The 27136-nt window shown below is 42.3% G+C and overlaps 1 protein-coding gene across 1 annotated transcript; it reads right to left on the bottom strand.

Moving 5' to 3' along the window:
* Positions 1–8344: 8344 nt before the first annotated feature.
* On the bottom strand, positions 8345–13322 carry SPATA45 (spermatogenesis associated 45). The gene is made up of 2 exons (XM_063113638.1): positions 13046–13322; positions 8345–8364 (listed from the first exon to the last, which is right to left on the bottom strand). The coding sequence occupies exons 1-2, from the start codon at positions 13320–13322 to the stop codon at positions 8345–8347; spliced, it is 297 nt and encodes a 98-aa protein (XP_062969708.1).
* Between the last annotated feature and the right edge of the window lie 13814 nt (positions 13323–27136).

Genomic DNA, 27136 nt, shown 5'->3' with positions numbered 1-27136 from the left:
AAATCAACAAGGAAAGCCTCTCCAGGTACTAACTCTCAGGCTGGAAGATGAATACCAATTGTTTAAAAAACAAGGCCGGGAGACCGGACAGATGGACTGCTGGTTAGAAAACTACCCCCAGGCGTGGGCAGAAACTGCAGGGATAGGGAAGGCTGAAAACCGGCCCCCTGTCCACATAGAGCTGAAGGCTCAGGCCAGTCCAATAGCTGTCCAACAATACCCAATGTCCCAAGAGGCACACGAAGGCATCAGACCCCACATTGCCTGTTTGCTCCAGCTGGGGATCCTACGGAAGTGCCAATCAGCCTGGAACACGCCCTTGCTACCAGTCCGAAAACCTGGGACTAATGATTACCTACTGGTCCAGGACCTCCGAGAGGTAAACAAGCGGGTGGCCGACCTCCACTCCACAGCTCCTAACCCCTATAATCTTTCAAGTTCTTTACTTCCAGACAGGACCTGGTACTTGGTACTGGACCTCAAAGATGCCTTCTTCTGTTTACCGGTGGCTGTAAAAAGTCAAGATTATTTTGCCTTCGAATGGAAAGATCTGGAGACTGGCCTAGCAGGGCAACTCACATGGACCCACCTGCCTCAAGGATTCAAAAACTCGCCCACCATCTTTGACAAGGCCCTCCACCAAGACTTGGCTATGTTCCGGGCCTCTAACCCCCAGGTGACTCTGTTACGGTATGTAGATGACCTCCTCCTGGCAGCAGCCGAGGAAGAACTGTGTCTGGAAGGAACAAAGCGTCTCCTCACAGAGTTGGGAGAACTGGGCTATCGAGTCTCCGCCAAAAAACGGCTCAGATCTGCAAGCGACAGGTCAGTTACCTGGGGTACCTTCTTAAAGATGGGAAAAGGTGGTTGTCTGAGGCCAGAAAAGAGACCGTGTTTCACATTCTGCCACTCGCTAATCCAAGACAAGTCAGGGAATTTTTAGGTACTGCCGGGTTCTGCCGCCTATGGATACCTGGTTTTGCTGAGATGGCAGCCCCGTTATATCCCCTCACTAAGAACAGTCAGCCCTTCAAGTGAGGAAAGGAAGAACAACAGGCTTTTAACAACATCAAGACGGCCTTGATGTCTGCTCCGGCCCTAGGGCTCCCCGATGCAACCAAGCCCTTCCTCCTGTATGTGGCAGAAAATAAGGGGGTTGCAAAGGGGGTCCTAACTCAAAAAATGGGCCCTGGAAAAGGCCTGTAGCATATCTGTCTAAAAAAACTAGACCCAGTAGCCTCGGGGTGGCCAGCTTGTCTAAGAATCATAGTGGCAGTAGCTGTTCTGGTAAAAGATGCTGACAAGTTGACTATGGGACAGAGTTTGGTAATTTCGGCACCTCATGCCTTAGAGAGTATTGTACGCCAGCCCCCCAACCGCTGGCTCACAAATGCTCACATGACTCACTATCAGACTCTGTTACTGAACTCAGATCGGGTTACTTTTGCTCCCCGGGCGAGCTTAAATCCAGCCACGTTGCTCCCAGACCCCGACCTTGACCCTCCTATCCATAACTGCCAACAAGTGCTTGCTGAGGCACATGGATGGCGGAAAGACTTGTCAGATCAGCCTCTGATGGACGCCGAAGCCACCTGGTTCATTGAAGGCAGCAGTTTCCTGGAGGAAGGGGTACGAAAAGCAGGACCCGCTATGGTAGATGGCCAGAACCTGATATGGCTACAGGCCTTACCTGCAGGAACGTCCACCCAGAAGGCAGAACTCATGGCCCTCACAAAAGCCCTTGATCTAGGAGAGGGCAAAAGAATCAACATCTATATGGACAGCAGGTATGCCTTTGCCACTGCCCATGTGCATGGCGCTATCTATCAGCAACGGGGTCTGCTGACCTCTGGAGAAAAAGAAATCAAAAATAAGGGAGAGATCGTAGCCCTGTTGGAGGCCCTTCACCGACCACTAAAAGTGAGTATTATACACTGCCCGGGCCACCAGAAAGGGGATTCCCCCATCGCCAAGGGAAACAACTTAGCTGATTCTGAGGCAAGGGCGGCAGCCCACAGGTCCATTTCTCTTCTGCTGGTTGATATACCAGAGCTGAAGGGGCCCAAGTTTAAGTACTCTGCTGAAGACGTAGCAGAGATCTCAAGGAACTCTAATAACCACTTCAATCAGGAAAAAGGGCGCTGGCATGCAGCTTCAGGCAAGCCTATCTTGCCACAAGAACAAGCATGCGCCATGATCAAACAAATGCACCAATGGACTCATCTGGGAGTAAACAAATTGGTCCAAACTGCCCTAAGAACAAAATATCATATGGCTAAAACAATTAGTAGAGCAGATGGTTAAAAATTGTGTGCCATGTCAAAAGGTAAATGCTTCTAAGAATACCACTGGACCTGGCAAAAGACCCAGGGGAGACAGACTTGGGGTATATTGGGAAGTAGACTTTAGAGAGATCAAGCCAGGTAAATATGGTTACAGGTATCTCCTAGTTTTTGTAGACACCCTCTCTGGATGGGTAGAAGCATTCCCAACAAAGCAGGAAACAGCCACCGTCGTGGTCAAGAAAATCCTGGAAGAAATCTTCCCACGCTTCGGGGTACCCAAGGTAATTGGGTCCGACAATGGGCCCGCCTTCGTTGCCAAGGTAAGCCAGGGAGTGGCCAGATACCTAGGGGTCAATTGGAAATTACATTGTATCTACAGACCCCAGAGTTCAGGACAGGTAGAAAGGATGAACAGAACTCTAAAAGAGACCCTGACTAAATTAACCACGGAGACTGGCATGGACTGTGTGGTGCTCCTTCCCTTGGCCCTGTTTAGAGCTAGGAACACCCCCTCCCGGTTCAACCTGACCCCCTTTGAAATTCTCTATGATACCCCTGCCCCCTTCACTTTACTGGGGGATGCCTTTGAACCCACTTGCCACAGTAACAGTGACTTATATGCCAGGTTAAAAGGACTGCAAGCAGTGCAGAAGGAAGTCTGGATGCAGCTGGCGGCGGCCTGTGAACCTGGGACCCCTGAAGTTTCTCACCAGTTCCAGGTTGGGGACACAGTCTATGTAAGGCAACAATATCAGGAATTAAACCAACAAGTATCAATATTTCATGATTGAAATACCCACAAGAAAAAGGGGGGAATGTGGACCTGAACCCCTTCCCCCACCCTTGAATATTAATTGACTAGCTTTTCTGCTTCTGTAATTAGCTTGCACAAGGTTTTACAAGCCCCTGCGGGTGGGACTTCCCAAACCACCCAAAGTACACCCAGTTCCAGGAAGGGAGTATGTTCACCCAATTCCAGGAACAGCATGACCAGTTCCTTATCTTTGGACACCAAGGGAGGAAAGAGGAGGGAAGGAAGGAGTAGACCGTTGGTCAATATCTCAGTCCTTCCTTTGCCTGCCAAAAGCTAAAAGCCCAATGGTTTTAAAAATTGCTTAAAGTGGCCAATAAACAGCGTACAACCCATCCTGTTACCAAAGTCTGCCTACCAAACTGTATAAAAGATGCTTGAGTTAAGAGTTCAGGGCCGTTTCTGTCCTGAAGACGGAGCAACCCCAGCATGCTGGAAATAAAAAACCTCTTGCTTGATTGCAGCAATCTCTGTCTCCTGGACTTTGCGATATGAGCCTTCCCAACAAGTAAGATTCCCGCTTTCGGGCCAGTCTTACAATAAAAGCCAATGTATTTTGTTACCCATATCATACATATCTGATTAATTATATCTTCCTAAAGCTACAGAAGAACAGATTTTAGGCAATTCCAGCAACTGCTGGTAAAGAGACACTTATTTTATCCTAAGGGAAAAATCTTGGTTATCTAGAAATCTGAAGCATAATTATGTAAAGATTCCTATTTACATTTCCGCACCACGACAGATAAATGATGATCCCATCTTTGCTGTTCTAGCCAAAAGAGATTAGAAATATGTACTGGGAGTTGTGTTTATTCTAATCCTAAAAATAATGACAAAATAAATAGAGCAGGGAAGCAAATGAGTTTTTAATGATCTGCAAAATTGATGAGCCAAATGGTTTCATTTTTTACCAGGGAAAAAAGTTCTGATGAGAAAATTGCTCTGGAAAGACAGAGAGGAAAGCTGTGCATTTCTCCCTGGAGCTCCCTGAGGGAGTCTTGCTGGAATGGGGTTCTGAGTCAGGATGCACCTGGGGGCACCGGTAGTTCCTGGTCAGGCCCAGGGCATGCCCACTTCAAAGGGGGACTACCAAAAAAACAAAAAAAGCAAAGAAAGAAAAAACAAAGGGGGACTAAATGACCTGTGATTCTTCTGCATTCGGGAGTGGTCCTCTTTGTAAATACAGTAATTTGAATTTTGGTAGGGGCACAGATTGGTTAGTTACTTTTTTTTTTTTTTTTTTTTTTTTTGCAGCTGGCTGGTATAAGGAGTGAACCCAGTTAGTTGCTTTCATTTCAATCTGTAGTTCCTATTCATTCAACAAAGACTGACTCCTGCTTTGTGCAAGAATTGTTCTAGTTTTATATTGCATGTGACTTATTTTAAGATACTGTAGGTTAAACAGTATGACATGTTTGTGTTAGTTCATTTTCATCTGTGTATGCTAGGAGAGGCTAGTTGTTAACCTAGGAAGTATAAATTCCAGCAGTGGTCAGCTAGCATGGTTAGTGCTGGAGAGACTGATAGAGGACCAGCTCCATAGGTGTTTATCACAAGTGCCTTGGCAACCTTCAGGTTCAGTTAACACCAATTCATTAGCATAATGATTTTTCATTGTTGGAATGAGTGAGGCTCAGATATGTGGATTAACTAGATATACCTCTCTTGCATGAGCAAGACATATATTTCTAAATTACTGGAAAGCATCAAAAAATAATACTTCACAATATGTGAAAATTATATGAAATTCAGATTTCAGTGTCTGTAAGTTTCACTGGACATAGCCATGCTCATGTATTTACATTTATATAGGTCTGCTTCCAGTCTATAGTGACGGAATGAAATTGTAACAGAGACCACATAGCTGTAAAGACTGAAGTACTCACCCTTTAGTCTTTTACAGAAAAAGTTTGCTTTCCTCTGGCCTGTACTTTTCAGAATGGTGCCTGAGGCCTGGGATTCCTTAAGAGAGGAATCCCAGCTCAATGCCAGCTAGATCAGTGGTTCTCATCCCAGGCTGCACATTAGAATCTCCAGGGGAACCTTTAAACAAGTCCAGTGCCTAAGGCCCAACCCTGCCAAGTGATTGAGAAACACTGGAATCAGGGCCTAGGGAAATGTATTTTTTTTTAAAGCTCATCAGGTATTTCAAAGGTGCAGCTAGAGTTGAGAATGGTGTACTAGAAAAGGGAATAACCCATTCAGGAAAGGTGTCTGTGGGTGTGCCTTAAACTGCCATGGTTCTCAAACTCCAATGTGTATGTACATCATCTAAGTATTTTGTTAAAGACAGATTCTGGTTCATTAGGTCTGGGGTAAAACCTTGGGTTCTGTATTTCCAAAAGTTCCCAGATGCTGCTGCTGCCATTGGTCCGGGGACCACACTTTGAGTAGCAAGGCAAGAGCGAAGACTTCAAGAGCTTATAGAAGATATTCCACAACTTTTATTTTTGCCTGCATACTAATAAATATGTGCATGGCAAAGTTCAGTCTGCTTTAGGTGCAGTGGTCAGTGTAGGACTCTGAGGAGGCGACACTCTAGACCTGAAGGATGACAAGGAGCCAGATCTGAGAAGAACGAGGAAGGAGCCTCCCAGGCAGAGTTGAAGAACAGGAAGGCCTCTGTGACTGCAGGGTGGGACAGGGGCCGTTTGGCTTATTTCATTGATGGGGAAGATAACAGGAGAAAAGGAGATGGCCCAGGTCACCTTTGCCTGGTGCATCATCTAGAAGTCAGTTCTTCACAGGAAATCAGAGGAAGCCTGTCACCCTGTGCTCAAGGCAAAGGAGCATTGAGGCACAACATTTTGGTCCCAGAACAAAGCACTTGGATGGGGTGATTCTAACTACACACTATATCACAGTGTGACATCTGTGGTTCAGACTGTTCTCTAGAACAGCCTCCCAGACTCAAGAATGAGGAAGAGGCGCCTGCAGTAAAAGAGGGGCATAAAGTAAAAGAGCTTTTTCACTAAAACCCCCGAGGGAAACATGTGCAGACATTCCAGTCTCTGCTCCTCCCCCAGCACTCTAAGCGGAGCCACTTCACCCACCCATAGCACTGTAGAAAGGACAGAAAAGTGCAGATTTGGGTAAAAGTGTTACACCTGAATGTCTTCAGCCTGCCCACCCACACCCTTCCTTCTGGGTGTCACAATCCAGGCCTACTATTGCCTCAGGCCCTTCTTGTTCTCAGGGTAGTGGCCTGGTTGGTGCTCCTTGGCCTCTGGCTCTGCCTGCCTGTCCCGTTGGACACACTGAAGTGCCAGGAAAGGGGTGTGGGTCCCCAATTGTGGCCTGCAGGGAACTTCTAAGGGAAGAGGCGGTAGATATCCGTGATTGCAGCCATGGCGGGCCACACTGGTCTTTTCTGGAGCAACAGGGTGCCACAGGAAGCCATGCATTAGTGGGCTCACCTGCAGGTAGCATTGCAGGAAGCCAGGACAGAAGAGGAGGACAATGTCTGTCACCAAGCGCTTACTGAGGGAACACACGCACTGGCCGATAGGAGGTGATACCAGAAGGGGTGGACAAGCTGGCTGGACTTGCTGCCACTTCGGGCAGGGTCAGAGTCCAAAACATATGTTGTTTCATGACTTCTGAGTTTCTGGTTTTAGCTCGAGGCTGTTGTAGGGTGACAGAGGACAACAAAGTAGAAATGCCTAACTAAGGTAGGGGAGGGGCGTGAGGGAAGGCTTCCAAAAGGAGGTGGTATATACATTAAATCCTGCACGAGTTGAATTTAGGTGAAGGAGAAGAGAATAAGGCAAATTCAGGGAAACGCAAGTAGTTCATAAAACCAGAGGCACGTGGGGGAGGAGACAGAATAATGCTATACAGAAAGGAAGTTAGGGAAGTTGCTAATTGTATTGTTTATAACTTGACGCTCATTTACTACTATGTGTTTATCTCCTATGATTTATCTTAGATTGAGCCAAATAAATGACACTGTATTTGAGCCCTTATTTGGCCTGTTAAGTGTTGGGCGATAACTCTACATAGATCTCTCACATTTCTACCCATCTAGGGGGAAGAGGCACTGGCAGCCTTTGTTCCAGACTATCTCTTTGGAACATAGAGATAGTGTCTTCCTCTAGAGCAGAAGGTAGGTTTGCTTACTATCCAGTATAATACAGATAATGTCCCCCTTGGGGCAAAGGTTGGATTTCTTAAGCTCAGGTTTCCTCAGCTGTGAGGCAAAGCCTCTGTGCATGTGGCATCTACCTGGACAGCTCCACATTGCCCCGTGGGTCTCAAGGGGGTAGGGAGGGCAAGGGGAACCAACCCAAACGTGAAGCTTGTGCTGCTCGCTGTGCCCTGTACATTTCTTCGCCTCTGAACCAGGAATCTCATGTCTTCCATCAGTGCCAGTGAAACTGTGTCAGGCTAACCCTTCACAGTTCTTGACACTAGGTATTTACCTTTTAATAAGTAAACAATTAGCTTCAGGTCTGGCTTCTTTACATACCCTCATAGTTGATGAATTTGACCGTGTCCAAGAGCAGTCCTAGCTGAGGTTGGGTTTTAGGCCAACTGACTTTCATATCCCTTCCAACACCAGAATGCTCTGGCTGTCTATGAATCTGAGCTTTCTATAGAGTCAGAGGGCAGCCAAATAAAAGGTGAATATTTTATTGATGTAAAGACAAATGCCAAGAAGTGGCTGAGTTCCAGGCCAGGCAGTGCTCTGCTTGCCATATGGAATAAGCTATTAACTACAAAAAGGAACACAGGCCGGGTTAGAATTTGAAAAGTGTGCTATCCAGGAAGCAACGAGACAGGATGATAGTAGCCAAATAGAATTTGGCCATGAGATGATTCTATGCTCACTTTGGAGAAGGGCAAAGAAATGTCACAGAAAGCTCTATGCATAGGCACCATACATTACCCTCTTAAATACGTACTTATTCAAATCACCACAATCATAGCTCTAACAGAGTAAACAAACATAAAATAGTATTTAAACATTTTAAATTAAAAACAGACAAGATCACTGTAAAGTAAACTTTTAGGTCATTCATCTTTAAAGTATCTTTAATAACTCCGAATCCTCTCTTCAGAACATCTAATTCTAAATGATGAAATGGAATGAAGATGTAGTGTGTTTTATGTAACTTTAAAAAATGGTTTTTGATGACCTAGTGAATAATTTTGTTTAGCTTCTTTTATAGCTAATATTTGTAAATAATTTAGACAGTCATTGAAGAAGGATCAATGTATTTATGTGTGTCTCTGGAGATTCACTTTATCCAAATATGGCATTACCTGAAAAATAAAAAATAAAAAAGCATTTGTTGTATAACATATTTCATAGTTTTCAAAATAACCCTGGAGGGGGTGAGAAGGTGAATACTGTTTTACAGACACAGAAACTAAGGTCTAGGGACAATGAATGACTAAAAGCATGGGCAGAACTTGAAACCCAGTCTCCTGTTTTTAAGGCTATGTAAGTAACACTGCCCTTCTTTTGGCCTCCACATCTCCACGTGGAAGACTGAAGAGAGAGCTTGGATATCACTGGCTAAGAAAACTCCTTCCCTGGTCTTCACATCACTATTGACAGAAGCAAAGAGGAGCCCCCAAAATTCCAGGTGCTCTTAGCAAAATCCCTATCCTCCTCCTCCTGCACACTCATGGTCTTACCATCAGGTTAGACCATCGGGACTAATCTCAGTCTGTCTCTTATTTTTGTTTCCATTGGCTACCTCAAGAAGCCCAGGAGTTCTGGGTCATCCCTCATGCCCTGGTACTAAATTCCATACAGCTGTGTGGGCAGCAATGCATCCCCCACACAGAACATCCTATCCCCCACCTGTTCTGTTCTGTTTCCTCCATGCACTTATCTGCTTATAACCATCTGACATTTATATATATATTTATATTTACATACTATATATATATAAATTTGTTTATCTGGATCTACCCAATAAAATCTAAGCTTTCTGAGGCAGGGGTTTTATTCAGTGCTGTATTGACAAGTACATAGAACAGTAGCTGACATAAAGTAGGCACTCATACGTATTTGTTGAATGAATGAATGAAGAATGAATGAGCATTTCTTCTTCTCACACAGGTGTGCAAAGGAAAAGACTACAGTGCCTCCTAATTCTTATTGTATATGCCCAGCAAAGCGTACCTTGTTATTATCCTCCTCCTTTTTTTTATTTTTTATTTTTTCCAGTGCCTGGCCGGTAAGGGGATCTGAACCCTTAGCCTTAGGTGTTGTAAAATCACACTCTAAGGGACTGAGCTCACTGGCCAGCCCTATCCTCTTCTATTTCTAAAGATTTTTCTACAGCAACCAACTTAGGTTGCCATGGGAAAATGAGTTTGTAAGCCATCGCCCAAGGGGTATTGGTCTCAAGAGGAATGAGGTAAGATCCACCACTACCTCTGGAAAAATATACTCCATGTCCCAATATTTATTCAACCAGACTACAAACATTTCCTGAGTACCTAATTTGTACCAGGCACCATTCTAGGGAATGAGGCTAAAGCAGTGAAAAAACAGATGTTATCCCTGCTTTCAAGGAGTGTAGCTTCTGTTAGGGAGTGACCAACATTATGGAGAAAAGCTGGGTTGTAGAGTGTTGAGGAGAGCTATTTAGATAGGACGGTTTCTGATGAATTGATTTTGAGCAAAGATCTGAATAAAGCAGCAGGTGGGGAGAGAGAGTGATCTAGGCAGAGGGGACAGCATGTGCCAAGTACCTGAGGCGGGAACCAGCTTGGTATTATCCCAAGAACAGAAAGGAAACTATGGGGGGTATATGGGATGAGGTCGGGGAGAGTAGAGGAGATGACATTCAAAAGATAAGCAGGGACTGTTCATGGAAGACCTATAAGCACAGAGTAAGGGGTGAGGATTTTATCATCAGTGTGGTGTAAAACCAGAGGTGAGTTTTGAGCAATGTATGTTTATAAATCAAATACATGTTTTTAAAAGACCACTGAGGCTGTAGTGTGATGAAGTAAATGTGGGGGACAGTGAGAGTAGAAGCTGGGAGATGATTGGGAGGCCCCTGTTATACTTCAGGAGAGAGATGATCATGGATTGGGTCAGGGTGGTAGCAGTTGTCAAGTTCAGGATTGATTTTGAAGGAGGACTTCACAGGACTTGCTGACAGATTGGATGTGGGATGTGAGGGAAAAAGAGAGGTCAAAGGTACTCTTAGATCTTTGGCCATTTTCTTTTTTTTTTTTTTTTTTGTGACCGGCACTCAGCCAGTGAGTGCACCGGCCATTCCTATATAGGATCCGAACCCGCGGCGGGAGCATTGCTGCGCTCCCAGCGCCGCACTCTCCCCAGTGCACCACGGGCTCGGCCCTTTGGCCATTTTCTGAGATGAGGAATACCGGTGGGGTGACGGGGCTGGGGTTTGGTGAGTGTGTGTGTTTTGGGAATGGGGAATAGGAATTCTGTTTTGGCAATGGTAAATCTGAGATAACATCAAGTAGAGGTGGCAATCTGATATATGCAATGTGATACGCATGTCCGGAACTCAGGAGAGAGGTCGGGGACAAAAATAGAAATGTGGGAGTCATCAGAATAGAGATATTTTAGGTCCTGTAACAGGTTAAGTCTTGCCAGCTGTCCCGATTGAGATCACCTAGAGAATAAGAGGGCCCAGTTTTGAGCTTTGGTGTTCTTCAACATTCAGAGGACTGAAGAGGGCGTCTTATATAAAGAGGATGTTATTTTATAGTGAATGATGTCATTTATACTTAATGATATCATTTGATTCAATACATATCTGTTGAGGGCCTACCAGACCAATAAGTTCATCAAATTTTAGAGGTAATGTCCCATCTCCTCATTTTACGAGCAAGAATTCTCTTTTCTGCCTCTGCTCGCTCCGCAGAGGATGCTCTCTTATCTGTTCTCAGTCTAGTGCAGCAGGCCTGAAGTTTTGGCTTGGGATGGGGTAAATTCTCTTTACAGGTAGGTTGGCCATTTGGCTGCTTTTAAGCCCATTGTGCCACTATAGATTTGTTTTTCAATAATGAAGTCGACATTTTTACCTTAATTTCTCAGTTGATCTAAATTCAGATTAGGAACAGAAAGGTATTATTTTTGACGATTTCAAGCCTTCAAGTATTCAGAATAAAGTAGGCACTCAAAAAATGTCAGCGCCATTTTCTATGCCCAGGTACTTTCCACTTGTGGAAATAAGAAAATAAAACCCAAATATCTCTTTTTCCAGCTTGATTAGAATTAAAGTTTAAACCAAAGGTCATAATTTTTAAGTAGAAATGAATGAGAAAACCACGGGAAAATTTTAACAAGCTTTGAGAACAAACAAAACTGGGTCAACAATTACCTACCTTTTGTTTAGACCAGCAATTCTCAAACTTTTTGGTCTCAGGATTGTTATACTCTTAACAATTATTGACTCTATCAAGCTTTTGTTCATATGTGTTATATTTCTCCATATTTACCATATCAGAAATTAAAACATAAGTTTTTAAAATTCAAGAAGATAAGTTCACATTCCATTAATGGTCAGAGTAATGATGTCATCGCACATCACACAGCTTCTGGAAACCCACTGTACTCTCATGACAGCGTGAGAGTCATGAGAGTGAAAATGACAATTAATATCTCAGGATTATTATGAAAATAGTTTTGACCTCAGGGACCCCAATACATGAATATCCAAGGGTTCTTAGGCCACACTTTGAGAACCACTAGTTTAGACTAATAAAGAAAGACCATGTATTTACATACCAATTACCATAACATTTAAATTAGATCTATACTTATTCTGTATCTTGTCATCAGAAAGTTGAGTTTCTGTTTGTTGACTTAAAAGGAATAAAGAGTTTTTCTACAATATTGAAAGTTCTGTTTTAATGTTCTAAAAGTGTTGGCTTATAACCTTGATGCCATGAAAGTTGGTTTTGGAAATTACATTTGTTAGACTCATGTATATGTATTTTCATGTAATTTTGTATACTGTGTTTGTCCAAGGAGGTGGATTTTTCTCTCCATCATCAAATTTGTGAGAGCTAACATACTAGCTGTGACTTAACTCACCTAGTTCTAAGTAATTCAACCAGAATAAGAGACTGTGCAGATTTTCTTAGAAATAGAACTGGAGTAAAATAAACACATGACTGTTACAGATTAAAACACAGTGGAGGATCTCAGCCTTCTGCACCACACTGCATCACCCTCTCCACACCACTTACAAAGAGCATTGGGCAGATAAATGTAAAGTCACAGCCACATCAAAGCAGTTAAATCTCCAGGGCTGTGATTCTTTTGTTTCTGACCTAAATTAATCATTTGTTCATTGTACTGAATATAATTACACACCCTTTCATTTTTTTCAAATAAATGAAAAAATACTGTCAGCTGTCAGCCTTGACTAAGAAACAAGTATTCACAATCAAGGCATCCACCAGTTCCTCTGCCTCTTCTTACAAAATAATGCCACCACCACCATGTCACCACCACTGCCCATCCCCAAACTTCCTACTCATTTTATTACTGCTTGTCAGGGCTTTTCGTGTGATGTATATCATCAAAATCATTTCTATTTTACCTCAATTATGCACATGAAATATTGCAAAGGCAACAGAAATAGTTGAGATAGGAGGTCCCTGAAGTTTTTGTGGCCTATTGTAATCATCTCTAATAACTTTTCTCAAAATGTGGTTCTCAGGCCATCAGCACCTGAATCACCTTAGTCCATTGAGAATGCATATTCCAGGGAAAAAACTAGAGCCTGCTGAATGAGCCAGCCAGATGGGGCCTGGAATTCTGTATCCACAGAAAAATCAGTCTCTTGCCTATAGCATATCTTATACCAACTGGCCTACATTGCATTTCAACTATCCCAGGGCAATACTCATGAACCTCTTTCAACCCCAGAAATTCTTCCTAAGTTTACTTATAACCCCTTCCAATGAATTGGGTAGGAATCCTACCACAACATCTTACTTTTCGGTGGAAAGTGCCTTTTCTCCATGTGAACAAGGATACTCGGTTTGACCCAGGAGCCCCTGCCACTGTCAGGAACAGATTCTTTGATCTTGGCATCAGTAAAGGACTTATAGGCACTACTGAAATGCCTCTTTTGAACTCTCAGTAAACTGACTTGATTGCTTCTTTCCACTAAGCAGTTGGATTCACGCTTCTCATTTATCTCTTCCAGGAGACGTTGTTTGTTTATTTTACATTTTTTAATTACTTCACTGGTTCTGTTTACAGATGCCATTATGCTGACAAACCAAGTGATTCTTGCTATCCTGCAAACAAATGAAAAAATACTATCAGTTGCCTGCTTGACTTAGAAGCCAGTATTCACAATTGTACTTTGAGTATAGAAAAAGACATTAAATTGGCTATGGTAGAACATAAATTTTAAAAGGTACAAGGGTTGTTAAGTATTTAGGAAGACCTTGCTTGTCAGGGCTGTAAATTAGTCTTTTCAGGCATTCGAAGTGCTGAAATATTAGATATGTTAAACTTTTAAGAGAAGTTTACATTATTTAAAGGACTTGTATTAGCTAAGTTTGTAAATGGACTGATTACTTAAGGATGTTTAAGTTAAATGAATGCAAATCAGAAAAAAAAAAGAGTGAGCATTCCTAATTTATACAAAAATAACTCTTTTATAAATAGAATAACAAAAATCATATGTTGGAAAATTATCTCAATACAATAAAAGCCATTTATGACACACCAATTGCCAATATCATCCTGAATGGGGAAAAGCTGAAAGCTTTTCCCTTAAGAACACAAACAAGACAAGGATGCCACTCTCACCACTTCTATTTAAACATGCTATTGAAAGTACTAGCCAGAGGGCCGAGCCCGTGGCGCACTCAGGAGAGTGCAGCGCTGGGAGCACGGTGACGCTCCCGCCGCGGGTTCGGACCCTATATGGGAATGGCCGGTGCACTTACTGGCTGAGTGACGGTCACGAAAAAGACAAAAAAAAAAAGAAAGTACTAGCCTGAGCAATCAGGCAAGAGAAAGAAATAAAGGGCATCCAGATTGGACAGGATGAAGTCAAACTGTCCTTGTTTGCTGATGACATGATCTTATACATAGAAAAACCTATAGACTCTACCAAAAAACTATTACAGCTGATTAACAATTTCAGTAGTGCTGCAGGATACACAAATCAACACCAAAAAGTCAATACTGTTTTTAAACTCCAATAACAAACTAGCAGAAAATGAAATCAAAAAAGTAAGCCCATTCACAACAGTTGCCAAAAAAATAAAATACCTAGGTATCAGTTTAACCAAGCAGGTAAAAAATCTCTACAATGAGAACTACAAAACACTACTGAAAGAAATTAAAGAGAACACAAAAAGGTGGAAAGACATACCATGCTCCTCGATGGGAAGAATTAACATTGTGAAAATGTCCATTCTACCCAAAGCAATCTACAGATTCAATGCAATCCCCATCAAAATACCAATGACATTTGTCACAGAAACAGAAAAAACAATCCAAATGTTCATATGGAATAACAAAAGACCCTGATTACCCAAAGCAATCCTAAGCAAAAAAAATAAAGCCCGGGCCGAGCCCGTGGCGCACTCGGGAGAGTGCTGGGAGCGCAGCAACGCTCCCGCCGCGGGTTCGGATCCTATATAGGAATGACCGGTGCACTCACTGGCTGAGTGCTGGTCACAAAAAAATAAATAAATAAAATAAAGCCAGAGGCATAACACTACCTGACTTCAAATTATATTACAAAGCTATTGTAACCAAAATAGCATGGTTCTAGCATAAAAACAGACACTCAGATCAATGGAATAGAATAGAAAACCTGGGAATCAACCCACATACTTCCAGACAACTGATCTTTGACAAAGGCAGCAAGAACATATATATTGGGGAAAAGACTGCCTCTTCAATAAATGGTGCTGGGAAAATTGGACATCCATGTGCAGAAAAATGAAACTGAACCTGTACCTTTCACTGTATACCAAAATCAACTCAAAATAGATTAAACACTTACATGTAAGACCTGAAATCATAAAATTACTGAAGGAAAATATAGGGGAAACACTCCATGTAGTAGGACTGGGCAAAGACTTTATGAATAAGACCCCCAAAGCACAAGCAACAAAAGAAAAAAAAATAAATGGGATTATATCAAACTAAAAAGCTTCTGCACAGCAAAGGAAACAATCAACTGAGCAGAAAGACAACCTATGGAATGGGAGGAAATATTTTCAAACTATACATCCAACAAGGGATTAGTATCCAGAATATACAAAGTATTCAAACAACTATACAGTAAAAAAAACCAAATAATCCAATTAAAAAATAGGTAAAAGAGATGAATAGACACTTTTAAAGGAAGACATACAAATGGCCAACAGGTACATAAAAAAATGCTCAGAATCACTGGTCATCAGAGAAATGCAAATCAAAACCACGCTAAGATATCATCTCACCCCAGTTAGACTGGCCTTTATTAAAAAGACGAGAGTAACAAATGCTGGCAAGGATACGGGGAAAGGGGACCTCTTCTACACTGTTGATGAGACTGTAAACTAGCACAGCCATTATGGAAAACAGGATGGAGGTTTCTCAAACAACTACAGAGAGATCTTCCATATGATCCAGCAATCCCACTACTGGACATATATCCAAAGCAATGGAAATCATCATGTTGAAGGGATACCTGCACCCCCATGTTCATTGCAGCTCTATTTACAATAGCCAAGATATGGAACCAACCTAAGTGTCCATCGATGGATGACTGGATAAATAAAATGTGATATATATACACAATGTAATAATATTCAGCCCTAAAATGAATGAAATTCTGCCATTTGCAGTAACATGGATGAGTCTGGAGACAACTGTGTTAAGTGAAATAAGCCAGACAAAAAACAGACATACCACGTGTTCTCACTCATAACTGGCTGCTAGGAAGAAAGGAAGGGAGAGAAACAGAGGGAAGGAGGGAAGAAGGAAGGAATGAAGGAAAGAAAGAAAGAAAAGACTACAACAATATGTTGAACTTTCAGAAGGAGAGAACAAACCTAAGGATGCTAGAGATGGGGAGATGTAGGGAGGGGGGTGGGGAAGTGATAGGTTGGGCAAGGGGCATAAAGAAATATCATGATTTGTAAAAATGAATATGCTAATAATAAATTTTTAAAATTTTTTAAAGGAATGTGCACAATGACACATAATTTCAAACTGACACTAGGGAGAAATTCCAAAGTGAAATATTTATTTATTTATTTATTTATTTATTTTTGGGGGGGGGATTCTCTAGGGATGCTTTTTAATTATGCAAAGCCATCAAAACATCCAAAATGGGGAATAAATTATCACTTAGTTTATAATAAATCTAATAGAGAAATTCTGGAGAATGAATAAAAGGCACAGGTATTTGTTCTATTACAAGTAAAAGTAAAACTAAACTCAACTTGTAACTTTATTTTTCTTGGTTTATATTTCTTTTTTTTTTTTCCCCAAAGGTAAACAGTCTTTATTTTTTTTAATATATTTTTTTAAATTTTATTTTCTCGATATACATTGTGGCTGATTATTGTTGCCCATCACCAAAACCTACCTCCCTCCTCCCGCCCCCCCCTCCCCCCTCCGATGTCCCCTCTGTTTGCTTGTCGTGTCAACTTCAAGTAATTGTGGTTGTTATATCTTCTTCCCCCCCGCCCCGGTTTTTTTGTTTGTTTGTGTGTGTGTGTGTGTGTGTGTGTGTGTGTGTGTGTGTGTGTGTGTGTGTGTGTCAATTTATATATTAATTTTTAGCTCCCACCAATAAGTGAGAACATGTGGTATTTCTCTTTCTGTGCCTGACTTGTTTCACTTAATATAATTCTCTCAAGGTCCATCCATGTTGTTGCAAATGGCAGTATTTCATTCGTTTTTATAGCTGAGTAGTATTCCATTGTGTAGATGTACCACATTTTCCGTATCCACTCATCCGATGATGTACATTTGGGCTGGTTCCAACTCTTGGCTATTGTAAAGAGTGCTGCGATGAACATTGGGGAACAGGTATACCTTCGACTTGATGATTTCCATTCCTCTGGGTATATTCCCAACAGTGGGATAGATGGGTCGTATGGTAGATCTATCTGCAATTGTTTGAGAAACCTCCATACCATTTTCCATAGAGGCTGCACCATTTTGCAGTCCCACCAACAATGGATGAGAGTTCCTTTTTCTCTGCAACCTCGCCAGCATTTATTGTTCAGAGTCTTTTGGATTTTAGCCATCCTAACTGGGGTTAGATGGTATCTCAGTGTGGTTTTGATTTGCATTTCCCGGATGCTGAGTGATGTTGAGCATTTTTTCATATGTGTGTTGGCCTTTTGTATATCTTCCTTAGAGAAATGCCTACTTAGCTCTTTTGCCCATTTTTTAATTGGGTTGCTTGTTTTTTTCTTGTGAAGTTGTTTGAGTTCCTTATATATTCTGGATATTAATCGTTTGTCAGATGTATATTTTGCAAATATTTTCTCCCACTCTGTTGGTTGTCTTTGAACTCTGTTAATTGTTTCTTTTGCTGTGCAGAAGCTTTTTAGTTTGATATAATCCCATTTGTTTATTTTTCCTTTGATTGCCTGTGCTTTTGGGGTCGTATTCATGAAGTCTGTGCCCAGTCCTGTTTCCTGAAGTGTTTCTCCTATGTTTTCTTTAAGAAGTTTTATTGTTTCAGGGTGTATATTTAAATCCTTAATCCATTTTGAGTTGATTTTAGTATATGGTGAGAGGTATGGGTCTAGTTTCATTCTCCTACATATGGATATCCAGTTATCCCAGCACCATTTGCTGAAGAGGCAGTCCCTTCCCCAGTGAATAGGCTTGGTGCCTTTGTCAAAGATCAGATGGCAGTAAGTGTGTGGGTTGATTTCTGGATTCTCTGTTCTATTCCATTGATCAGTGTGTCTGTTTTTATGCCAGTACCATACTGTTTTGGTTATTATAGCTTTGTAGTATAGCTTAAAGTCAGGTAGTGTTATGCCTCCAGCTTTATTTTGTTGCTCAGCATTGCTTTGGCTATGCGTGGTCTTTTATTATTCCATATAAATGTCTGGATAGTTCTTTCCATTTCTGAGAAAAATGTCTTTGTAATTTTGATGGGGATTGCATTGAATTTGTATATCACTTTGGGTAGTATGGACATTTTCACTATGTTGATTCTTCCAATCCAAGAGCATGGGATGTCTTTCCATCTTCTTCTATCCTCTCTAATTTCTCTCAGCAGTGGTTTGTAGTTCTCATTATAGAGATTTTTCACATCCTTGGTTAACTCAATTCCTAAGTATTTTATTTTTTTGGTGGCTATTGTAAATGGGCGGGCTCCCTTGATTTCTCGTTCTGCATGTTCACTATTGGAGAAAAGAAATGCTACTGATTTTTGTGTGTTGATTTTGTATCCTGCTACTGTGCTGAAATCATTTATCAATTCCAAGAGTTTTTTTGTAGAGGTTTTAGGCTGTTCGATATATAGGATCATGTCATCTGCAAACAGGGACAGTTTGACTTCATCTTTTCCAATCTAGATGCCCTTTATTTCCTTCTCTTCTCTGATTGCTCTGGCTAGTACTTCCAACACTATGTTGAATAGGAGTGGTGAGAGTGGGCATCCTTGTCTACTTCCTGTTCTTAAAGGAAAAGCTTTCAGCTTTTCCCCATTCAGGATGATATTTGCAGTTGGTTTGTTATATATGGCTTTAATTATGTTGAGATACTTTCCATCTATACCTAACTTATAGAGGGTCTTTGTCATGAATGAGTGCTGAATTTTATCAAATGCTTTTTCAGCATCTATAGAGATGATCACATGGTCCTTGTGTTTGACTTAATTAATATGGTGTATCACATTTATTGATTTGCATATGTTGAACCAACCTTGCATCCCTGGGATGAATCCCACTTGATCGTGGTGAATAATTTTACATATGTGTTGCTGTATTCTGTTTGCTAGTATTTTAGTGAGGATTTTTGCATCTATATTCATCAAGGATATCGGCCTGTAGTTTTCTTTTTTGGTTATATCTTTACCTGGTTTTGGTATCAGGATGATGTTTGCTTCATAGAATGAGTTTGGGAGATTTGCGTCCGTTTCAATCTTTTGGAATAGTTTGTAAAGAATCGGTGTCAATTCCTCTTTGAATGTTTGGTAAAATTCTGCTGTGAATCCATCTGGTCCTGGGCTTTTCTTTGTTGGGAGCCTTCTGATAACAGCTTCAATCTCCTTTATTGTTATTGGTCTGTTCAAATTTTCTACGTCTTCATGGTTCAGTTTTGGGAGCTTGTGTGTGTCCAGAAATTTATCCATTTCCTCCAGATTTTCAAATTAGTTGGAGTATAGTTGTTTATAGTAGTCTCAAATGATTCCTTGTATTTCAGATGAATCAGCTGTAATATCGCCTTTTTCATTTCTAATTTTTGTTATTTGAATCTTCTCTCTTCTTTTTTTTGTTAGCCATACTAATGGTTTGTCAATTTTATTTATTTTTTCAAAAAACCAACTTTTTGATTCATTGATCTTTTGTATTGTTTTTTGGGTTTCAATTTCATTAAGTTCTGCTCTGATCTTAATGATTTCTTTCCGTCTGCTAACTTTAGGTTTGGATTGTTCTTGTTTTTCTAGTTCTTTAAGGTGAAGTGTTAGGTTGTTCACTTGCCATCTTTCCATTCTTCTGAGGTGAGCATTTAATGCAATAAATTTCCCCCTTAATACTGTTTTTGCAGTATCCCACAGGTTTTGGTATGATGTATCATTATTTTCATTAGTTTCAATAAATTATTTGATTTCCTGTTTGATTTCTTCTTGGACCCATATGTCATTAAGTAGAATGCTGTTTAATTTCCATGTGTTTGTATAGTTTCCAGAGTTTCGTTTGTTATTAATTTCTAGTTCTAATCCATTGTGGTCTGAGAAAATACGTGGGATAATTCCAATTTTTTTGAATTTATTGAGACTTGATATGTGACCTAATATGTGATCTATCCTGGAGAATGATCCATGTGCTGATGAGAAGAATGAATATTCTGAGGTTGTTGGATGGAATGTTCTGTAGATATCTGCCAATTCCAATTGGTCTAGAGTATTGTTTAGATCTTGTGTTTCTCTACTGATTCTTTGCCTAGATGATCTGTCTAATATTGACAGTGGAGTGTTCAGGTCCCCTGCTATTATGGTATTAGTGTCTATTTCCTTCTTTAGGTCTAATAGAGTTTGTTTTATAAATCTGGCTGCTCCGACATTGGGTGTGTACATATTTATGATTGCTATGTCTTCTTGATGCATCAGTCCTTTTATCATTAAGTAGTGTCCCTCATTGTCTCTTTTTATGGTTTTTAGTTTAAAGTCTATTTTGTCAGATATAAGAATAGCTAGTCCAGCTCGTTTTTCTTTTCTGTTTGCATGGTAAATCTTTTTCCATCCTTTCACTCTAAGTCTATGTGAATCTTTATGGGTGAGGTGGGTCTCTTGTAGGCAGCATATAGTTGGGTCCTCCTTTTTGATCCAGTCAGCCAGTCTGTGTCTTTTGATTGGGGAATTTAAGCCTTTTACATTAAGAGTTGTTATTGAAAGGTGTTGATTTATTCCTAGCATTTTATTGGTTGTTTGGTTGTCTTAGGTATCTTTTGTTCCTTGCTTTCTGATTTACTGTTTGGTTTCTGTGTTTGTTGGTTCCTTAGGTTGTAGATAGCGTTTTTGTTTGTTTGTTTTCTCTTCATGAATGCCATTTTTATTATACTAGTGGGTTTTGATTGTTCTTGGGTTTTTATGGCAGTGGTAGTTATTTTTCAGGAACCAAACCTAGTACTCCCTTGAGGATTTCTTGTAAGGGTGGTCGTGTGGTAGTGAACTCCCACAGTTTTTGTTTGTCTCAGAAATAAACTATTTGCCCTTCATTTTGGAAGGATAGCCTTGCAGGGTAGAGTATTCTTGGCTGGTAATCTTTGTCTTTTAGTATTTTGAATATATCATACCATTCCTTTCTAGATTTTAGGGTTTGTGATGAAAAGTCTGATGTTAGCCTGATTGAGGCTCCCTTATAGATGATTTGATGCTTCTCTCTTGTAGCTTTTAAGATTCTCTCTTTGTCTCTGAGTTTTGCCAATTTGACTATAACATGTCTTGGAGAAGGCCTTTTTGGGTAGAATACATTTGGAGATCGTTGAGCTTCCTGGATCTGAAGATCTGTGATTTTTCCTATACCTGGGAAGATTTCTGCCACTATTTTGTTGAATATGTTTTCAATGCAATCTCCGTTTTCCTCCCCGTCTGGAATACCCATGACTCGGATATTTGAGCGCTTAAGTTTGTCTGATATCTCTCTCAGATTTTCTTCAATGTCTTTGATTCTTTTTTCTTTCTTTTTGTCTGCTTGTGTTATTTCAAACAGCCCATCTTCAAGTTCAGAGGTTCTCTCTTTAACTTCTGCAGGCCTGCTGGTTAAACTCTCCATTGTGTTTTTTATTTCGCTGAATAGCTTCTTCAGTTCAGCAAGTTCTGCTACATTTTTTTTCAGGACATTGATTTCCTTGTACATTTCCTCTTTCAGGTCCTGTATATTTTTCCTCATTTCATCATGATGTCTAGCTGAGTTTTCTTGTATCTCATTCAGTTTCCTTAGAATTATCACTCGAAATTCCTTGTCAGTCATTTCAAGGGCTTCTTGTTCTATAGGATCTAGGGATTGAGATTTATTTACTTTTGTTGGTGAACTTTCTTGATTTTTTGTATTTCTGGTATCTTTTTTTTGATGTTTATTCATTGTGGCAGGGGGTTTCACATTCCACCAGTTTGACACTATTGACTAACTAAGATGTTGCTGTGGCTGCCAATTTGGTATGGCTACCTCCGTGACTGCTCAGTTGGCCTCTAGTGCCTTGTGTGTATGGTTGCCTCGGGTCTTGGGCCTCTCCGGGGAGCCACCTCTTTGGTCAGCTTGGACTCTGCAGGGCTGCTGGATCACGTACCACAGGGTGTGTGATCTCTGCTGAGCTTTCACTTCCCATGCAGGACCTCTCCCTGTTCTGTGTGCTCTGGCCCGGGCTGTTGGATCATGCAGTGGTGACCCCACAGGGTGTGTGGTTTCTGTCAAGTCTCCGCCTCCCTAGCCGGACATCTCCCCACTCTGTGTGCACTGGGCTGGGTTGGGACGTGTCTTCTGCAACCCTCGTCTATCAGCTGGGCCTTCAAGACCCTGCTCAGCACCGCCTCACCCAGGAAGTCTACCAGGTTTCTGCTAGGCACAGACGACTGGTCACTCTGGGTGCCTTTGTAGCACTGTGTAGATATTTCTCGGGACTTATCATCTTCTTCCTGGTATCGCGGTTATTTGTGTACTTGTCTTATCTCCCACACCAGAGTGTGAGCTCCTCAGGGGAGGAGCCCGCAGCACACGGTTCACCTTTGTATCCCCCCGGCGCAGACTGAGTCCGGTGCCCACCCGCAGTCAGCTCTCCGGCAGGTTCAAGCGGACTTGGGAACTCTCCAACCACACTATTCCTAACCAGAAATTGGTTAGGCGTTTTTCTGAACTGGTGGCCGCAGAGAAGGTATCTGCCTCCCAGTAACAGGAAGTTTACCGGGGGCCGGAGCCCAAGGTGCGGTGGAGTGACAGTTGGCCCTGCCCGTAATTCCTTGCCCTCCCGACGCTGGCCGGGGACGCCCCACGCCTCCAGCCCTGCCAGAGAACCATGTAGGGAGTGAGAGGGAAGGCCAGCCAGCAGGCCCCGGGAAGCCCGCGCCAGGGCAAGCAAGTGGGAAGGCTCAGTGAGGAGCCGAGCCGGGCCGGAGCTGCCACCACCTGAGAAAATGGAAGCAGCCCTGGGGGCGGTGAGTGGCCTGGTGATGCAGGTGGAAGCCGGGCGGTTGTCAGCCCCCCAAGGAGGGCCTGGTCAGGGGTCACTCACAGGGCTGTGCCAGGTCGGGCGCTCCCTTTCTGCCTCTGGTTTGTCGCCTTCCCGTTCTTGGCTCCCGCCATCTCGGGCTGCTCGCTTGGTCCCGTGGCGCGGCTCGGGCACTCCCAGGAATCTTCTTTTATTCCAGCCTGAAACCTCGAATCATGAATAGGGCAGCTGGCCACCTTCAGCACGGCCCTGGCCTCCGGGATCCTGGGTGCATCCACAGCAGCCCTGGCGCCGTGGTCCCTGTTTAGAGACTCACTTTTGCAGCTAAGAAACAGTTCTTTTCCTGCTCCATACTTCAAAGCTGTTGCCTGTAAATGAGGCAGCCTCTCCTGCCAAGGGCAAAGTGGCGGTCAGTCCCCAGGACTGGCCACCAGCAGTGGTCCTCCCTTAAGAGACGGCAAGAGGAAGGTCCACAAGTTTCCCGGCTGCCTAAGGCCCAGTGGCCGCCTTTTCCACCTCAGCTACTCCGCGCCAACCGCTGCAGCCACCGCCATCTTGAAACTCAAAAACAATTTTTAAAAAAATTCTCCTTTACCTCAAGTAGAATTCCTACCCTGTGGTTACTCATGCTATAATAGCTACAGCCTTCAGATCTCTTCAGTAGCCAGGTGGTACTGTAAACTAGAAGCCCAAAGTGAAATATTTAATAGCTTCAAATGCATGGCCTTGAAAATTATGACTGCTGTTTTTATTGTATTTTCTTATAAGAAGTTAATAAAAATGGGAATTTCAAGACAATTTGTACCAAATCATGTAATTTTAGACCATAATAAGTTCTTAGAAAACTTATCTGAGTTTATTTGCCAAAAAAAATTTTTTAATAAAAAGGAAATCAAAGGTTGGCAAGATTTTTAATTTTTTAGTTTTAGAAAGTATTTACTTGAAATTCAAGTAACTATAAATAGTCCTTTCTACACACAGGCTATGCTCAAAAAACAATGTTAAAAAAACAATATCATGTTAACATTTTAGAGGGTTGAACAGAACTTGCACTTAAGTGACTGTGGTGGACTAGATCATTCAGACAAACCTCCCAGTGAAAACTGCTAAAAATGCTGGGGAAAACTGTTTTAAAAATTTGTCAGTAATGAAGTGATTAGAAAATAAAAAAATATCAGGCCCCAAACTAAGATAATTCAAGAACCAGAGAGGTAGACAGAGCCCAAGCTTGCCCCAAGGACATTTTCTGATCCTAGGGGTTTAGAGAATCCATTATATCACTTTTGAGGCCAGGAATACAAATGTCAAAGTCAAAGGCCTGTGCACAGTGGCAAGTGTAAAGAAGACCTTTTCTGTATTAAGTTGAGACGCAAAGGATTACCCCTCAGAACTAAACTCACACCATATTCCCCCTTGCAAGGAGAGTATTGCCTTCACATGAAGCACAGCTCTGGGGGGAAATCCCTCCATGAGAAGTTCTAAGCACTAGCTGACCCTTGCATGGGATTTCAGCCTTAATTCACAACCAGAGTAATTAGGAGAAATGTCAAGCTAAGAAGCAAAAGCAGTCCAAGAAACATCATGCTCAGAACTTAGTGGAAGGGGATCCAGGCTGGAAATAAATCCAAGTGCCTGACAGAAGCAAAACCAAACCTTCTCTTGAGAAACTGCATCACAGGCCTCTGGAAAGCCCCAATAATACTTTTTCAAGGGTAACAAATAGCACACCGCAAACGAAAACAACTGAGCCCAAGCAGAAATAAAGTATCACAAAGTGAGGACAGCAGAAACAAACCCACAAAATTTTACATACATTAGAAACATCAGACAAATCATAGAACAAGCATGCAATGCATAATACATTTAAAGAAAAAAGAAAACAAGTTTGCAACTATCCTCAGGAAACAAGAAACCAAAAAGAATTTCTAAAAATGAAAAAATTATTAAATTTAACAGTGTATGGATTTAGCAGCAGATATGAATTCAGCAGTAGAGAACTGAAAGATAGAACAGAATTAATTATCCTAAATGCAGCATAGAAGGACAAAAAAGATGGAAACTATGAAAAAGTTAAATATGTGGAGGACACAGTGAGAAGCTGTCCCTACAAGGAATGGGAAATCCAGAAGACAATAATGAAGCAGAGACAAGATTTGGAAAGATGACTGAGAAATATCCAGAACTGATGAAGGATACCAGTTCACAGTGAAAGGATGAGTCGACACCAGTTGATGATCCACCGGAGAGAGCTCGTTTATTAGGCGGCACACACACACCCATATATATAGGGCTTTTAGGGAAGGCTGATTGGCTTAAAATACAATCCCTACTTAGCATACCGCATGGGGCTTGGGGTGAGCTGATTGGTGTGTGATTCGCGCCGTCGGGAAGGAGAGTACGGAAGAGAAGGGCAACCAGCACCATGATGGGGTGTGGCCGAGAAGGACTTATGTGATCAGGGTGTGATCCCTTGGGGCATTTGGGTTCTTACATTCCTTGGTGTGATCCCTTGGGGCATTTGGGTCCCTACATTCCTCCCTTTTTCTTGTTTTAGGAAAGGGGACGTTGAAGTCATCGAGCTACTTCCTGCTGAACTGGGGCGTTGTGGGCAGGGCAAAAGGAGGAAGGTACATAAATACCCATTATGAAACCCCAAAGGAGGGTGGAGGAACAAGTAATTTCAAAAGGGGAAAAGTCCATAAACGTTCCTTGAAGCCACAAGTTGAATATGCACCGGTTCCATTGTTCACAGTTGGAGACTGGAGGGAGCAGCCAGGCGTCGGTGGCGAGGGCGTGTAGGAATGCCTTCCCTCTGTAAGGTGGTGTCTCTTCAGCATCGGCTGAGGTGCTCACGAGATGAGGCGGGGGGTTCATCGGTACCTAGAAGCTGGTAGTTTCTAAGCAAAAGCTGGTTAAAGGCCTGATTAGAGATTTTTCCCACCTGGGTTTGAAGAAACCTAATGATGCAGGGCAAGAAAAGGCAGGTTATGAGGATAATGATTAGAGGTCCCAAAATGGGCCAAATACAAGTTAGGATAGGGTTTAAGATAAAAGAAGAAAAGGGAGACTGGAAGCTAAGTCGGTGAGTTTGATGATGTTTGTTTCTACTAGACCGGATTCATTGATATAATAACAGCATTCTTCCCCAAGGAAGATGCAAGTACCTCCTTTATCTGCGGTGAGGAGGTCTAGTGCTCTACGGTTTTGGAGGGTGACCTGAGCTAAAGAGGTGATCTGTCTCTGTAGAGAGGAAAGAGATTTGGCAGTGGAAGTCAGAGCCCCTTCAAGTTTAGCATTGATGTCTTTGACCGCCCATCCTAAGGCTCCTCCCGACAGGCGGGCTCCGACCGCTGATGTTGTTAGGGAAATACTGACCATGATTGGGAGGAAGGCGGCCCTTTTTTGTCTTGAGGGTGGGTGAAGAAGATAGAACAGTTCTGAATTGGAGTACAGAGTGAGTTGAGGGACGATGGTGACGAGAAGGCATGGGACAGTAAGATTGGACAGGATGGAGGTAGAGAGGGTTCCATTGCACCAGAAGAAAGAGCCTGGTGGGGCGAAGGTGTGGTTATAAATGGTTGAGGAAGGGAAGCATTTAAAGGGACGGCCACCAGGAGTGGTCGCATGAGAGATCTGTTGCCAGGTGTAAATGGGTGACCCTGGGGAGCTAGCAGAGGGGCCTGAAAGCTCCCTGGGTGAAATGAAAAGAACAGAAGGCCAAGGATGACAGGACATGGGCCTTCCCACTTAGGGGTTAGGGGGGTTTTGGGTTCCGGGGAAGTGTAGAATACTAATTGGCCTGGGCTGAATGAAAGGTTATTTTTGGAAAGTGACAGATCTGGAAGTAGCCAGTCCTGGTACTTCCATAATTTGGTGTGAAGGTGGGAGAGCAAGGGTAAGGCCATGGTGGGTGGTATGGGTCCTTCAGTTGCTGTGATCCCCAGGGGTAGGAGGGGTCTACCATACATGACTTCAAAAGGGGAAAGATTGGAGGGCCTTTTTGGGAGAGCTCTGGTCTTGAGTAGAGCGAGAGGTAGAAGACGGACCCAATCAAGGTGTAATTCCAGAGACAATTTAGTTAGTATGTCCTTTAAGGTTCTGTTGGTTCTCTTGCCAGGGGAGAGAGAGTGACAGGGAGAGTTTTTGTATTATCTGGGCGGTAAATTCAGGTCCATTGTCAGATTGAATGGAAGTGGGCATCCCAAATCG

The sequence above is a fragment of the Cynocephalus volans genome, chromosome 11 (assembly GCF_027409185.1).
Source record: "Cynocephalus volans isolate mCynVol1 chromosome 11, mCynVol1.pri, whole genome shotgun sequence".
Classification (NCBI taxonomy): Eukaryota; Metazoa; Chordata; class Mammalia; order Dermoptera; family Cynocephalidae; genus Cynocephalus; species Cynocephalus volans.
This window is presented reverse-complemented; position numbering and strand designations above follow the sequence as displayed.

What these genes read in the sequence shown, in the direction of transcription:
- SPATA45 (XM_063113638.1), bottom strand. Translation starts at nt 13,322, where the DNA reads ATGGCATCTGTAAACAGAACCAGTGAAGTAATTAAAAAATGTAAAATA. An exon ending in AAGGCACTTTCCACCGAAAA is followed by an intron (nt 8,365 to 13,045) that starts GTAAGATGTTGT and finishes TTTATTTTTCAG; the next exon opens with GTAATGCCATATTTGGATAA.